Below are 15,969 nucleotides of genomic sequence, written 5' to 3' on the forward strand. Positions count from 1 at the left end.
TGGCTTCAGCAATTTAGAATAAGTTATAAATTTTTATTTAAGGAGAACTGGTAATGCATTACAAGAATATGCTGCTACTATGTGCTTTCTGAGAGAACTTACAAGGGAAACTTGTAACTCCACATGTTTAATCCTAGATAAGGGATTAAACATGTGAAGGAAACCCAGAAACTCCACACAGCCAACCCATTGGTCAGGATTGAGTGATTGTAAGGAGCTAGGAAAGTTGAACATGAGTCCTTTAAAGCATCTTTCTTTTCCTTGTAAGTTTCTTCTCTGAACTGTTTTCTGTTGATTCTGTAAGAGTTAAAGTTTCTTTTGCATAAGTCACAAAGAAAAAAATATACTGATTAAAAAAATATTTATATATTATTGTACTTTTTTTAATGTTAAATGTTTCATCTTTTTAAAGCCAATTCAAGAAAATTTTATTCTTTTATNTGCAACATGTCTGCACAGTAAGCAGGAGTTGCAGGTTTGAGTGTCACCACTCCAGATCAATTTTTTCTAGAATGTTCTAAAATTAATTCATTTTATTTATTAAATACAGTATAATACAAGATGGTAACTTAATCATCTATATTTTGTCCAAATTACTTAATATTTGTATATGCAATTATGTATATGCAATTAGCCAAGTTATGGCCTAATGAATTTGGCATTCTGATTTGATTATTAATATATAAAATTGGGCTTGGTTTACTACATTATTATTTTTCAAATGAAGTAATTATAAAATATTGCAGTTTGTTTACATAGTTGCAACATTTTTTCAGATAATTATAGTTAAGTATTTTTTATCAATAAAATCTAGACTTTCATATAAAAATTTTAAAAATTTGGGAGTTTTCTAAACAATATTTAAGATCATTCAATTGAAGTTTAAGGTATTCACATAGATACTTTTTACTATATTTTTAAATTTCTTTAATTAATCAAAAAATTTTTCTTAATTTTAAATTAATTTATAAATAATGCAAGTAAATGTTTATGAAAAAAGATAAAATGATTAAGTTTATTTATGTTAAAAACCGAGTTGAATTCTGAAAATATTACATTTCTGGCAGATGTTCAGAATTAGTAGAGAAATAAAAATTCTCTCTACATACTTAATATGACTCATACATGGAAACAACCATTATTCAACAAAATCAAAATATATCTCTCCTCTAATATTAATATATGTATGTTTTGTTTGGACTATTAAACTTTTTTGTTCTAAATGTCATTTTGGTCTACTATTTTCATTTATTATGAGAAAATTAAATGTTGTCTTCCATGTCTGTATAGGTAAAGAAATATTTACTTTTTTAAGTATTTAATTGGATCTCTGAAAACTAAAAAAATATTTAATTACAGATCGTTGGATAATCTTCTGAATTATGAAGAAGCTATTTCTCAAACACGACCTTTGACTAATTTTAAAAGCAATTGTTCACAGAGTCAAACAACTACCTATACAAATGAAACTGCTACACAAAATACAGGTATTGAGATAGTTTTATTAATTAAAATATAGTAAACTAGTCTTTTATAATTATATAACATTAAGATAATTAAATATTAAATAAAGAATGAGATATATCAATAGTTATTATTATTATCATGGATGCATTTCAGATGACTTTCTCATCAGCATGGAATTTTCCTGATTTAACCACAATACAATCATATTTCAGAACTAATCAACATTTGCCAACTTGTTTTCATTGCAGTTAGCATATATAAAATTAATATATATTTAAACCAGTTTAAAAACCAACATTTACCAATTTAACTGATTTAAATGTATATTATTTTATAGATGTCATTTGTAATGGAAATGTGTTGGAAAATAAAATAGTTGGTTTGTGGTTAAACCTGCACAAAGCCATTCTAATTAGGGTATTAACTGAAATGTATCTGTAGAAGAACTGAGTAAATAAGTGATGAAGTTGCACATTGCAACTTTGCAACTTGTAAAATTGATTTTGATCATTAGTGTGTTTATTAATGGATATACTTCAGTTTTATTAAAGAAATAAGGATATCATTTTAAAGTAAATAATTTATTTATATGATAGTTAAAACTAATTTCATTTATTAATATATTTCTTAATCTTCAATTGAAAATTGAAGATTAAGAAATATATTAATCCAGTTTCATCTGTTATGTTAATAACAAGTGAAACTGGATTTTTCATTTTAAATTAGTAATAATTTTGAGTTTGTTTTTTTATAGTGATGACAAAGATACATTAGATATGAAATTTAATTAAATAATTTGATTGGTGGTGATAGCTTTTCCACTAAATTATTTCTGAATACAGGTAACCCCCGTATAACACGGGAGTTACGTTCCAAAAAATTCCGTGTTATGCAAATCCATGTTATACGAAACAAAGAACTAATATGAAAAGGAGGATTAGGTTCCAAAAATTAAAAAAACATGCTATTATATTTTCATAATTAAGATAAATATCTGTATTAAAATTTTCTTAAGTGATACATATTAATATAAATTAAACAATGTTTTCTTCATCATCACTAAAAGCACTATTAACCGAGAGAATTTTCTTTTTGGCACGTTATCCTTATTCTCTGAGCATTTTTCTGCATTATCTTCAGATCCATGCTCTACCTTTTGCAAAAGGTATGTAATTTTAGATTGCTTGCTTCTAGTTAAAAGATCTTTATAAATTTCCTTATATGATGCACTTATGAAGAATAAAGAAAGTATGGAATAAGAGAAAAACATCTGGCAACATCAGAAGCAGAAGCGTCGAGATCTGGCAACATTGAAACAAGTTTCGAGAAGGACCATGTGTATCAACAGAAGGCGAGAAACGAAAATTTATGTACTTATGCACTAATAGTTCATGAAAATAATTTTCACGAAGTATTAGTACTTAAGTATGTAAAAATTTATTACATTTTATGTTGTATGAGGGTTTTACCCAATTCTCGAACCGTGTCAGAGTGAATCCATGCTATAACAGTACTGTGTTATACGGGGATGGTCCCAATTCTCGAACCGTGTTAGAGTGAATCCGTGCTATAGAAGTGCTGTGTTATACAGGGGTTACCTGTATTTCTTCAATATTTTCAATATTTATATTACTAATATCTGACATTTTTCAATAATGTTCTGTTCATAGAAGAATTGATTGTCACATATTTATGATTATAAGTATTTCTTGATTTTATCAATAGAACTACAAAGTATATGTTTATTCTGTAAAATTGCATTCTGTATTTTTAAAGAGGAACTACAGTAGAGCATCGATTATCTGACTCAATTGGGGACTGGGGTTGGTCGGATAATTGAAAAGTCAGATAATCAAAAAGTATGAAAAAATCCATTATTAGTGTAGTATATTATTATATTCCATGTAATTAGAATATTAGTATATTGCTATTAACCTACTTTGCATTGAATTTTCCTCCATGTTAAGCCTATCAATTTTTTTAAAAAAATAATAATCGTTGCTATTGTATCATTAAAAATTAGAAAATTAAGCCTTGTTTAAATACTGGCTCCCTTTCATGGTCGATCCAGTGTTGCCAGCTAAAACACCTAAAAATAATATTAAAAGAGCCAAAGATATAGCAAATATTGTAGCGTCACATCACTAGCGGACATTTGAATTTGCCGACTAGAACACGGTTGGTTAACCGAGGTGACAGTTAATCGGGGGTTGGATAATCGATGCTCTACTGTATTGAATTTTTATCAAACAAAAATATGACAATGAAAATGATTAAGATGATTTTTTTCTAGTTATTTTAATTTACTACAATTACACACAAACACATGAAATTTTAAAAGAAATAAAGCTCAAACATTTAAGTAATTTGTTTATTATGTTTCATTTTGTATTTAATGTCTTTAATATTTTTGTATAAAATTTGACTTATGACTTAGAATTCCTTTCTACTGTTTTCATCATAATCTATCCTAAGTCAGGAGATACTTGTATTATGAATATGAAAATTTGAATATTTATATTCATGTTTATTTTATGTATAAGTTTTTAAAATTTGATATTTGGAAATAATAAAAATGAATATTATCTTTGTTTTATTACAATAGATTACAGTATTTTTCAAATTTTAATATAATTAACAAAATTTATTTTAATGACATTTTATCAATTTATTTAATTCTTACTTCTAAATTGAAAGGCATATGTTCAAGATGTTATGGAAACATTAGCCAGTGCAGATCGTATTATTCTGAATAATATATCAGAAACTGTCATTAATGTTAATCCAGTGAAAACAAATGGAGAAGATTTTTTATTGAAGTAATTCTGTTGATTATCTTCTGAATTTTCAAAGATATTCTCTTAGTATTCCTGAATAACATCATTCTGATAAGTAACAATTTGAATTTAATCATCATATTTCAGCCAAATTGATCAAATAATTACTTCAAACTCATTTAGATAATCATCACTGTAAATTTCAAATTGATAAAGAAAACATACAGTAAATTTGAACAGAAATTATGGAATTAAAATTTTGTATTATCTTGACTTTATTCTAAAGGTAAATTATCTGAATTATCAGGCTATTTTTAGGCTATATTAATAATTTAATAAACTAATACCAGTTAATTTGACTTAGAGGTAAGCAGATATGCTACTATCTTGTAATAATTGTAATAAATATAATAAATTAATTTTTAATTTAGGAATTTCTGGAAGAAAAGGATTAACTGGAGCAGGATTTGAAACTGCAACTTCTGCAACACTGTCTAATCATTGCTTCTGAACTATTAATTTAGATATAGCTGTTTGGGTTATACATGATGCCAACTGGGAATGCCTTAAATGCCCATAACCTTATCTCTTTAGCACTCAACCAGTAAGCACTTTACCTTAGTATGGTATATATTGACAAAAGTTGCAGGTTCGAGTCCTGATTCATGCCAATTCTTTTTTTTCAGAAATTTCTGAATTAAAAATTAATATTAGATGCTAGCATATCCAGATACCTGTAATAAAATTAATTGGCAGTTAATTATTAACGTAGCTTAAAATTAGCCCAATAATTTGGCAGATTATTTTGCTTTAATTAATTAAACCAGGTTTTGAATTGATATTATTATATATAGACTTTTAAATTTATTTTTTCATTTCCCCTGACCTATAGTTTTTTTATTTATTTTAATTTAATTAAACTAACATTTTTTAATAGATTTTTGATAGTACATAATTTATATATCAAACAAAAAAATAAAATATAGCCAGAAATTTGTATCTCTAAGTGCTATTTTACTTTAACCATTAAATGATTAAAAATCTTGATGTGATAACTAGTAGTAGGAACCTATCAATATTGATGATTTTATTCAATTAAAATACAATCAAAGAACTCATTTAAAATTTGGAGTTCTATACAGAAATCATCTGTGTGGCAAGTGTTTTCTAGGCCATTTGCAGTGATTTCATTTACCTGTTCTCTGGTACCATGAGGCTTCTACCATTGGTCCTGTCCTCTCAATGACTTCTTTCAGTTTTGCATTTAGGCCCCAATATGGCAATTTAGCATTCTTAAGGATGACCAACTTCAGCTAACAGGTTTCGGATTAATGCTGATAGTACTGGAAACTTGCCTCATGGTGATCACCTCATGAATAAAACTTAGACCTACAATAGTTGGATGTTCAAGTTTACTCTTTTTTTTTGTTGGTAGGTTTGTTGAAAAATCCATCAATCGGCACAAAATAGCAAATTGGATTGTTAGAATCACATTTTGGTCTCATTAATGGTAAAATTAAAACAGAGATTGGTGCTAAAAGTTGATAAGTGGTGTTGCAGTCAATATTCACAAAACTAATTTTTTTAAAAAACTTTCATTGTTGTTTTTAGTGTTGAAAAGTATGTATGTTGTTTTTACTAATACTTACTTTATTTTTTTAGAATCTGTAATAAAAAAGTAGTTTAGTTCAAAAATAAAAATGATCCTTAATTTTATTTTATTATTTAAATAGTTAGTGTAATTGCTTAAATTTATAAATGTTAAAAATTAATGCATTAATTAGTAAAAAAAGGGCAGGAATTCAGAGTAGGGGTGAGCATGGGTGTCGGTTCTTTAAAAGTTGAGGTATGGAATTTTGTGAAAGCAGGACCCTGCTTTCACAAAATGGTAGTGCATTGCTTAGTTATAAAAATTTTGATACTTTGGATTATGTAAGAGTTCGATTGGTCAACATCCAAGGAAAAAATTTGTTTTTATACAGAGAGCAAGTGCCTTGGCTTGCCTTGCATTAAATTATAAATAATTTTTCCAATATTCTGAGATATGGAATTCCATACCTGCAAAAATGTGAGGTATGGAGTCTTCCATACCTTTCATAATGGAAACGACACCCTTGGAGGTGAGCAATGGGTTGTTCTAACTGTTAAAAGAAAAACTAAATCACTAGATGGCATGCGAATGCCTGATGTGTTTGTCCCATAAAATTAGAATTGTACAGTACATTTGTCATTCTGCCACACCTGAACTATTGCACCATTCTCAAATTTCTCTACAGCAGCAACATCTGCAGGATAAGAGGTTTAATTTAAGACTTGAAACATACATTTAGCCCCTGCCATTTATGCAAACTAAATCTTATAGACTCAAATCCTCTTTCAGTTAATATAAAGATATGATCATAACCACAATGATAGCTTTTCTTTGCATCTCCTAGAAAGGATTTTGCATTCTTATTAAGGATATGTCTCTCAAAGTTTCAGAAAGTATGTTTTAATATAAAAAAAAAATGTTAAGATTTGATTTATTTCAATAATATTCCTTCTACTGGTAAAATATTTATATATACAGGTAACCCCCGTATAATACGGGAGTTACGTTCCAGAAAATTGCCGTGTTATGTGAATCCGTGTTATATGAAACAAAGAACTAGTGTGAAAACAGGGGTTAGGTTCCAAAAATTAAAAAACATGTTGTTAAATCCTTATTTAAATCGGATTTATTATTCATTTTTTTCATAGATAAAATATTTATTTANTTTAATAATAAAAATTGTTTAATTTTATGTTTAGCACAAATCAGTAATCTACAGAATGAAGAAATTCCAGAACATTCAAATCTTCAGTCTCAAAGAATTCCTCATAGACCAGCACCTTCTTTTCCTATTTCAAGGCAACCTATTAATAGGTTATCAAGTGTTGAAAATGAAGGTATCACTTTCATCATTGTTGTATTTTCTTTACATATATATTTATTTAAAGGTATATAATGCATGAGTTATTATAAACTTAAATTATAACTCTTTTTGTTATAGATTTAAACGGTGATAATGTTGATAATATTCAGAATCGTTTGTCAGAAAAAGAAAACCAGTTGCATGTAATGAAAAGTCATTAATAGTCATTTATGTAAATAAATTTTATGCAAATTTAAATGATAAAAAGTTGATAAAATAAATTTTCAGAGATTAGAAAAATGCAAGAAAAAATTAGAAGATGAAATTAATAATGAACAATGTGAAATTGATGGAAATATTTCTGTTCGAAATGAATTAAAAGATCAAATTAACATATATAATGATGAAATAGATGGATTAAAAAAAGAAATTAAAATTTTACAATGTAAGTTATTAATGGGAATAATTTAAATTTTAGTAATATTATTTTTAATGTTTTATACTTTTTTTAAGATGACATTCATCCAAAAATTAAAAAACATGTTGTTAAATCCTTATTTAAATCGGATTTATTATTCATTTTTTTCATAGATAAAATATTTATTATTTAAGTAAATATTTTACCAGAGGATTATTCATTTTCTATGATGATCTCAGCATGAGCATCATCAACTGGTAACAGTTTGTGGGTGCGTTCGTTAATAGCGGTTGCTCTGTAATAGGAGTGCTCTGCTGTTTGTAGGCATTTAGGAACGACGGTGAAAGAAAGATAGCGGCGCCCGCACTATCAATAGTATCGTGTAGAGGAATCTATAATTCTAAAATGAGCTTTTAGAGGCAAAAGAAGGGTCCAAATTGTAAAATTTAACCATTAAATAGATTATTTGTTGAAAGAGCATTCAAAGCAGCCATGAAAACAATTAGAATGCTCGTGCGGAGTTACACAGAGGTATAGAAAAGAACGCACCCTTTATTACATTTTATGTTGTACGAGGGTTTTACCCAATTTCCGAACCGTGTTAGAGTGAATCCATGCTATAGAAGTGCCGTGTTATACGGGGGTTACCTGTAAATGATTCTACAAGTACACAACTATCAATATATGCTTCTTGAAGATAGTAATGTAAAATTACACATTGTCTTTTTATAATGTGTAATTTTATTTCTGTATACTTTTTTAAATTTAGGTATTTTTTAGTTTTTTGAGCAGGTTTTAATGAATTAAGTTTCACAATTCTTTAATAATAATTATATAATTCTTTATTATAGAATTAGGAGTGTACCTAATTCAATTTTATTTTTATTATTTTTTTAATTAAAGAATCAATAACATGCAAATTTTACATTCTTAAATTATGATTTGTTTAATTGACTGGCTTATTGATTGATTGGTTTTTAAATTGCTTGTTTTAATGGATACTTGCATTATTTGATTAACTGTCTGAACTATTACATAACTGAGACTGTTAGTTATTTAATTAAATCTAAGAATTTCATAATAAAAATTTTATTTCTGTTCAAACTGTAAATAAAGTATTTATATATGTTTTTGAAACATAGTATAGTAGTAATTTTGAGATGAAATACTAAAATAAAACAATTTGTTATATGCTTTATATATTTAGTGATAAANTTTAAAATATTTTTTCTTTTTAGTGAACAGCTTTTGAAATAAAATAACTTGCATTATATCATGCCAAAGAAGTGATATCATGCTATAATAAAAATGTGATACTGTAAAAAATAATCATTATATTTTTACAATGAATAACAACTACTTAAATAACACAAATATGTTTGAAATAATTTTGCTAATCATTATAAAATTTATTTGATTTTTATTTTTGAATATTGTTTAGAAAATATTTTCTTACCTGTAGATTTTTATGAAATTTTTTGTTGTGTATATTGGAAATTTTCATTCATATTTCTTAATGGTTTATTACATATTGAATGTTATTTTTTATCAACAATTATTTTTGAGCTTAACTAAAAAAGAGTTCTAAAAACTAGCATTTTGAAATTAAAATGCTAGTTTTTAGAAGCAAAATCTATATAGAATTGTGTATGTATGTACAGAGACAATTTTGCAGTTATTTTTAGAAAGATTTTTGCATAAATTTGTATAAAATATATAGAAAGTAAAAGTGTAAAAAGGTACAAAAAAGTAAAACTAAATTCAATTTTTATATCAAAGTAAACAGAAATATTTTAATACTAAAGAAGCACTAATAACTTATTAAATTTTTTCCAAAATTTATGGCTTATTTTTAAAACTGTTACAGTAATTAAAAATATTTTAAAATCTTGATAAAAAAAAAAGATTACTGTAAAAAATAAAAGATCATTAGAGCATAGTAATTATGTATATATCAATATTTATGTTAAGTGGAGTTACAAATAATGATTCTAATGTTTAAGTTATAACTAAATAAGAACTAATAATGAATTTTCTTATTGAATTTAAACTTTATAATAATAATTTACTTTTATTGTCTTTTTACTGTATAATTCATGTTTTCTTATTCTGTTACATAGTGTTTTCTTTCACAGTAAAAGAAAATACATTGTTATTATTATTATTTTCTAAAATTTTTATAAAGTTTATTTCTCTGTTTACATTTAATATATGTTATAGCATTATATAAATTTTATCCAGTTTCTTGTTTTTATTAAATATTACAATAAAAATTTTATAACTGTAAATTCAAGTAATCTGCAAAAGTTGTTGAAGTTAAAGAATATATTATATATATATATATAAAATAATTTATTTTATATAAATAATTTAAAAATTTTTTTTGTAGTCGTTAGGTATTGATATGATGGCATTATTTGGAAATTTAGATGAAGTAATTGATATAGCTTCAAAACTGTTACATCATTTAGAAGATACAATGAAACAAGATGAAGTAAATCAACTAATTGGTATTTTGAAAAGTTATTTTATATATTATCATAAACATATAAAAATTAATGAAATACAGTAAAGCTCTGCTAATTTGGACTGATAGGGGGTGAAGGTGGTCAGAATTTACAAAAGTCAGAGTTTTTGGGTGTTTTCTTCACTGACATGGAAAACAAGAAGATGGATATACAGTACAGTAATTTAGTATAAAGTTTACACAGATTTACAGAGCTTTATTAAATTATATTGCAAAATTTATTATTACAAAAAATGAGCTTGAAAAATTTTGTCACAACAGAATCCTATGATAGCAATGTAGTCTTTAGTAACTTATAACTATAGTAATATGAGGCATGGTATTGCAAAGACTTTCAGATATCAAAAAAACACTTGTTAATTATAATTTTTTTTATTCTCAAGAAATTTTAAATTACTATGTTTTTTTTTTTTAATTTCATCCAAGTTATGTGAAAGCAGAGTCAGAGTTAGCAGGAGTTTACTGTATATTATTTTCTCTATTATAAAGATATATTTAACATAATAATAATAATTTTTTTTTATTTCAAGGCCAGTGTTTCATTGATTTAGCTGATGATTTGAAAGAAGTATATGGCCATTACTGTAGAAATCATGATGACATTCATTCACTTCTTGATAAAGTATGAATATAATGTGAATTAAAAAAAAGAACTAAATTTTGATTTTTTTTAAAAAATACATTTAATTTTATAGTATGAAGAAAATCAACCAATGTCAAATTACCTAAAACATGGGGTAGAAATTATTCAAAGACAAACAAATTGTTTTGATCTCCGCTCCATTCTTATTAAACCTGTTCAAAGAATACTTAAATATCCTCTACTTTTAAATGAATTAGTTAAGGTTAGCTCAATTATTAGATTAAAATAATTTAATAAATTTTAAAATTTATTTTAAATAATTTTATTTCAGTGTACTGAAGATTCTCATTTAGATAAAAAACTACTCAGTAAAGCTGTTGACTTAATGACAGATGTTGCAACTGCTATTAATGAATTCAAACGTCGTAAAGATTTAGGTAGATATTTTGTTTATAGATTATTATGTAAATTATTTAACAAGTTTTAAAAACTAAAATTTATGGTTGTTAGTTTTCAAATATAGAAAATCTGCAGATACAAGTTTATCTACAAGGATTTCAAAATTTACTATTCATTCTATCTTGAAAAAGTCATCAAGATTTGGTATGAGATTGTCATCATCAATTGGTTTGACTACTGTAGTATGTTTTAATTTAACCATTTAATTTGTGATAACATTTGAATAATTCAAAAAAAAAAAATATACAAATTTTTAATATATAAAATTTAGACAAAAGATGAAATGTTTGAAGATGCTGAGAAAACTTTTCGAAGTCTTGAGAAAACAATTAAAATATTCCTGAAAGATGTTAATTCTTTTAATGAAAGCATGCAAGTAAGTTTTAAATGTATAAATTAAATTTGTGAATAACTGAAAAATGTTTCATTTTAAAGTTTTAACTAGTTAGGAATTATTTGATTTTTATCAAGGTTATATTAAGAATTGTTCAAAATGTACAATTATTTAGAGATAATTCACAAAATCTTACTGTAGAAAATTTTATAAATATTGAGATCATAATTTAAATCACTTCAAACATAGTGTAAATGAAAACCTAATACAAAATTATGTCAGTGATAGTAACATTCAAAATGATTCAAATATGATTTATGAAATGAAATATATATTATTTTAAATATAAATTTTCCATTATTTTGCACATTTCTTTATCACTTCAATTTAAATTTGTTTAAATATACACCATCTTAGCATTTAGCATATGAAACTAACATAGTTTGTGTGTTACTTTCATATGCTTCAAAAAGTGAACAATATTGAAAAAAAGCATAAAATATATACACAATATTCAATTTAAATTTCAGTAGAACTTTGACAGTACACAGTCTTAGACAGTTACAAATGAAAGTTATGATCATTCAAAGTGTAAATATGAATGGTTTATTTTTTCTAAATGTATAGTTTTATCTGGAGATACAAGGATTTTTTCATTATCTTCTTTCCAAATCTGATTTTATTTGAAATTTTAACTGATTGTTAAATTTACTTAATTTGTAGAATTAATGTTATATTGCAATTTTCATTTATAGTTATTTTGAAATTTTTTTCAAATACATAATACTATTATTAAATAATTCAGTTTCTTTTTAACAGTGCCTTTGTGAGAGGAATAGATTCACAGCCATATCAGTCATGTAAATTATAAAATGAGAATTTATTCATTATTTCATTTGTAAGAAATATCTTCTAATCTAAAAATGTAATACAGTATGATTATAATTTACATGGTCTTAACTATAATTTACACAATTCTGAAGCAGTGTGACTTTATTATGATTAAATGTACTGTAAATTTTATAGGCATGGATTAAACTAATATACTATAGATAAGATCAATACTGTATTTTCACTGCTAACAGAAGATCAAAAAATTGCATCAGCAATTGATTTTTTTACAGATTGCTTACATTTTTTATTGTTCTATATAGATAACTTTTAATTGAATTTTGTAGTTTTTTTTTCATGCAATACATCATAAAATTTTCATTTCAAATTTCATTTACTTTTATTTTAATTTTAAAAAGTTTTACTTTATCTGCATAAAAATAACATGAAAAATTATTACATCAGTGATTATATATATATATATATCTTCACAGAATTCATTTTGCTGAATTTTAATGTATTTACTGAACTAGTTTATGATGCATTCCATGATTATGTGTAAAATTTTCCACAGGTAAATCATGATTGCACTTTAGTTTCAAAAGTGAGAATTTGAGAGAAAAAACAGATTAGTTGGTTAGTAGGTAATTTTTTAAACAAAAGTTAAACTGGTAAATAATCATTTCTAATCAATTTGGCCCTATGTGAATAAGTTTGTTGTAATAGTACTTAGTTTCTAAAAATATAAATCAATTAAATTGATTTTTTTTTAAATCAGCAGTGCTGTAATATCTTTAAATTTAAAATATACTTCATCATCATAACCTTTATTCAAGAATTTGTATTTAACAAAATTTTTAATTTAAATATTAAAAAAAAAAAAGTGTATAATTTCAAATGTTAAAAAGAACTGATGATATAATTGTTTTTTTAAGAATTAAATGATGATCAGAAATTAGTTTCAAAAAACGTAAAAATTATAAATCCTAATAACAGTAACTATACGTAAACAATGTGACTTAGTTCATTAAATAAAATCCTTCTTTAAAAAACAGATTCCTAATAAGATTAAAAAAATGAATTAATTTAAAAATTTTTCAAACAATTATTACTTAATTAATATCAAGACTTATTCAATTTATTTTGATAAATTTCTTTTATCTTTAATGATGTGAAAAGTCATTATCATTATTTTTATTAAAATTTTTAATATGTTTTTCTCACATTAATTTTTTTTCAAAACTAAATGAGTTATCTTTATTCAATAAATCACACTAAATTACTGAAAATTTTCTGTATAGACTAATCAAGGAAAATATATCTCAAAAGATTAGATTGTAATTATATTATGAGAATTTTTTTATTTTTGTAAAAATAGTTTTTAGCTGAAATTTATACATTTTTTAAGAGTTAATTATATAATTCATAAAAATAAAAATGCATTATTTTTTCATATCTTAAGGATTATAGAATGACAGCATTAAATGTGGCTGAAGATATTGCAAACTTTTATCAACAAAGAAATGCCCAACAAGAAATTGAAAAATTGAGGACAACTCACTTTATTATAGTAACTCAGTATTGGGAAGATTTTGTAAGTTCTTTTTTATTTAAGGATTTGTACAATATTGTTTTTTTCTGTAATTTCAATAATTACAATAATTTCACTATTTATTAATATTATTATTAGAAAATATCAATGGAAAGGCATGTAATAAATCCACTGAATGAATTGTTACAAACATTTAATGGTCCAAGAAATTTGATACAGAAGCGGTATGACAAACTGTTGGATTATGAAGCATGTACAAATCGATTAGAACGTAACAAAGATGTGACTAAACAGAAAACAGTAAATACTGTTTATTTCAAGATTATTGCAAAAATTGTGTATATGTTTTTCAAATGAAATGATTCATTAAATTATTTCTTCAGCTTTGTGAAGAACAGCAGTTGATGAAAAATACATATGAAGCTCTAAATAGTCAACTTTTAGATGAATTACCAAAATTATGTGAATTATCTACTGAAATTTTAAATTTCAGTGTAATAGCTTTCCTTCAATTGAGAAAAACTTTTCTTGGGCGTGTTGCAAAACAAATGATTGAACTAACAGAGGTAGTTATTTAATTTTACTTGAAATTTTTAATTTACTATTAGAGAAAATATAAAATTTATATTAAAAAATTTTTTTCAGCTTCCTTTGATCATTGGTAATAGAACAGAATTTTTAGAAACATTTCAAGTAAAACATAATTTGGCATCTGCAAAACTATCTGATTTTTCTTCTGAAATTCGCCAGATATTTGCAAGTAATTCATCTTTGTTAAAAACTGATACTTTAACAAAGAAGACTGACACATTGACAAAGAAGACATCACCAACTGCACATCGTTTAAGTTTAGGTTCATCACCATTGAATACTCAGGTTAATTTCTTTTTTCTATAATTTTAATTTTGTAAAAATCTTATAATAGCTTATTTTATAATTTTGTAACAGACTGAAAGTCAACGTACTTACCTAAAGTCTCATTATTCATCAAACAGTTTGTACATAGTTAGAGATTCATATGTGGCAACTGATATCTTAGATTTATCAGTTCAAAAAGATGACATTGTTAGAATAATTAAGAAACAAGACCCAATGGGTAATTCTCGCAGATGGTTTGTAGATAATGGAAGTAAGTATTTTATGATTTTAATATTTTATAATGCTAATAACTTATCATTATTATTTATTTATTTTTATTTTATTACATTTTATTCAAGTATACACAACCAAAACCCAATATATTAAGCAAATATACATCCACAACTGCCGTAATTGATTGGGCGAAATTTGGATATAATGATTATAAATTATAAATTAGAAATGAATTTCTAATTTATAATCATTATATCTAAATTTAGCCCAACGGCAGTTGTGGGTGTATATTTACATTTTATTGCTGTTTTTGTTAGTAAGTTGTTTTTATCAAAATGAATTATTTAATATTAAAAATTACTTTCAAGCAAATGTTTTAAACATTAATAATTCATATATTCAATTATATTTATTTTATATAAATTTTGTATTTAGAATGCATTAGATACATTTAAACAGCAGTTAAATTGGCTTTATGTATATAAATATTAAATCATATAATGCCAAATTTGATTACTTACATACGCATGCATATATATATATGTGTGTGTGCATGTACGTGTAAGTAATCAAATTTGGCATAAAAGTAGTGTGTGTGTGTGTGTGTATGTATGTGTATGTATATATATACACATACACATTACTTTTTTCTGCTTTTATGACTTTTGTATAGATATTTAAGAAATTTCTGAATTTCTGCTTTTATAATTTACATATATATAACGTTATCTGCCTTAAGAGGACCATTATTCAAGCCCATTGTGGGTTCAGCCAGCTGAGTGATGATGAACCCTAAAAAATTCATGAGTTTTTGATCTTCCCACATTTATTTCTAGTTTTCAGAATGGTAGACTAACTTTTTAACTGCCTCAGCAATCAAGCTGGCAATTATTATATAATTGCCAGCTGGATGGAAAATTGAAGATGGTTTAAATTATTATATAACATAATGCTATATTGTAATAGTGTTGTATAATTTTTTGTTATTACAATATAACATAAGGATGAACTATAAGTAGGATGAAAAAACATTAT

At 24.8% G+C, this 15,969-nt stretch overlaps 1 protein-coding gene across 1 annotated transcript in view; it reads left to right on the forward strand.

Moving 5' to 3' along the window:
- LOC111638008 (dynamin-binding protein-like) overlaps nucleotides 1–15,088 on the forward strand; it is a 38,878-nt gene extending 23,790 nt beyond the window's left edge. Inside the window, exons 5-20 of the mRNA XM_023383633.1 lie at nucleotides 1,360–1,487; nucleotides 7,035–7,172; nucleotides 7,277–7,341; nucleotides 7,427–7,583; nucleotides 7,652–7,680; nucleotides 9,946–10,066; nucleotides 10,614–10,705; nucleotides 10,779–10,928; nucleotides 10,998–11,103; nucleotides 11,177–11,307; nucleotides 11,397–11,501; nucleotides 13,753–13,884; nucleotides 13,981–14,142; nucleotides 14,226–14,408; nucleotides 14,488–14,718; nucleotides 14,791–15,088. Coding sequence (XP_023239401.1) covers nucleotides 1,360–1,487; nucleotides 7,035–7,172; nucleotides 7,277–7,341; nucleotides 7,427–7,583; nucleotides 7,652–7,680; nucleotides 9,946–10,066; nucleotides 10,614–10,705; nucleotides 10,779–10,928; nucleotides 10,998–11,103; nucleotides 11,177–11,307; nucleotides 11,397–11,501; nucleotides 13,753–13,884; nucleotides 13,981–14,142; nucleotides 14,226–14,408; nucleotides 14,488–14,718; nucleotides 14,791–15,087 — 2,227 coding nt within the window. The 3' untranslated portion in view covers nucleotide 15,088. The remainder of the gene's footprint in view (nucleotides 1–1,359; nucleotides 1,488–7,034; nucleotides 7,173–7,276; nucleotides 7,342–7,426; nucleotides 7,584–7,651; nucleotides 7,681–9,945; nucleotides 10,067–10,613; nucleotides 10,706–10,778; nucleotides 10,929–10,997; nucleotides 11,104–11,176; nucleotides 11,308–11,396; nucleotides 11,502–13,752; nucleotides 13,885–13,980; nucleotides 14,143–14,225; nucleotides 14,409–14,487; nucleotides 14,719–14,790) is intronic.
- The last annotated feature ends 881 nt before the right edge of the window (nucleotides 15,089–15,969 follow it).

The sequence above is a fragment of the Centruroides sculpturatus genome, unplaced genomic scaffold, assembly GCF_000671375.1.
Source record: "Centruroides sculpturatus isolate CEXI.00-Female unplaced genomic scaffold, Cexi_2.0 scaffold1156, whole genome shotgun sequence".
Classification (NCBI taxonomy): domain Eukaryota; kingdom Metazoa; phylum Arthropoda; class Arachnida; order Scorpiones; family Buthidae; genus Centruroides; species Centruroides sculpturatus.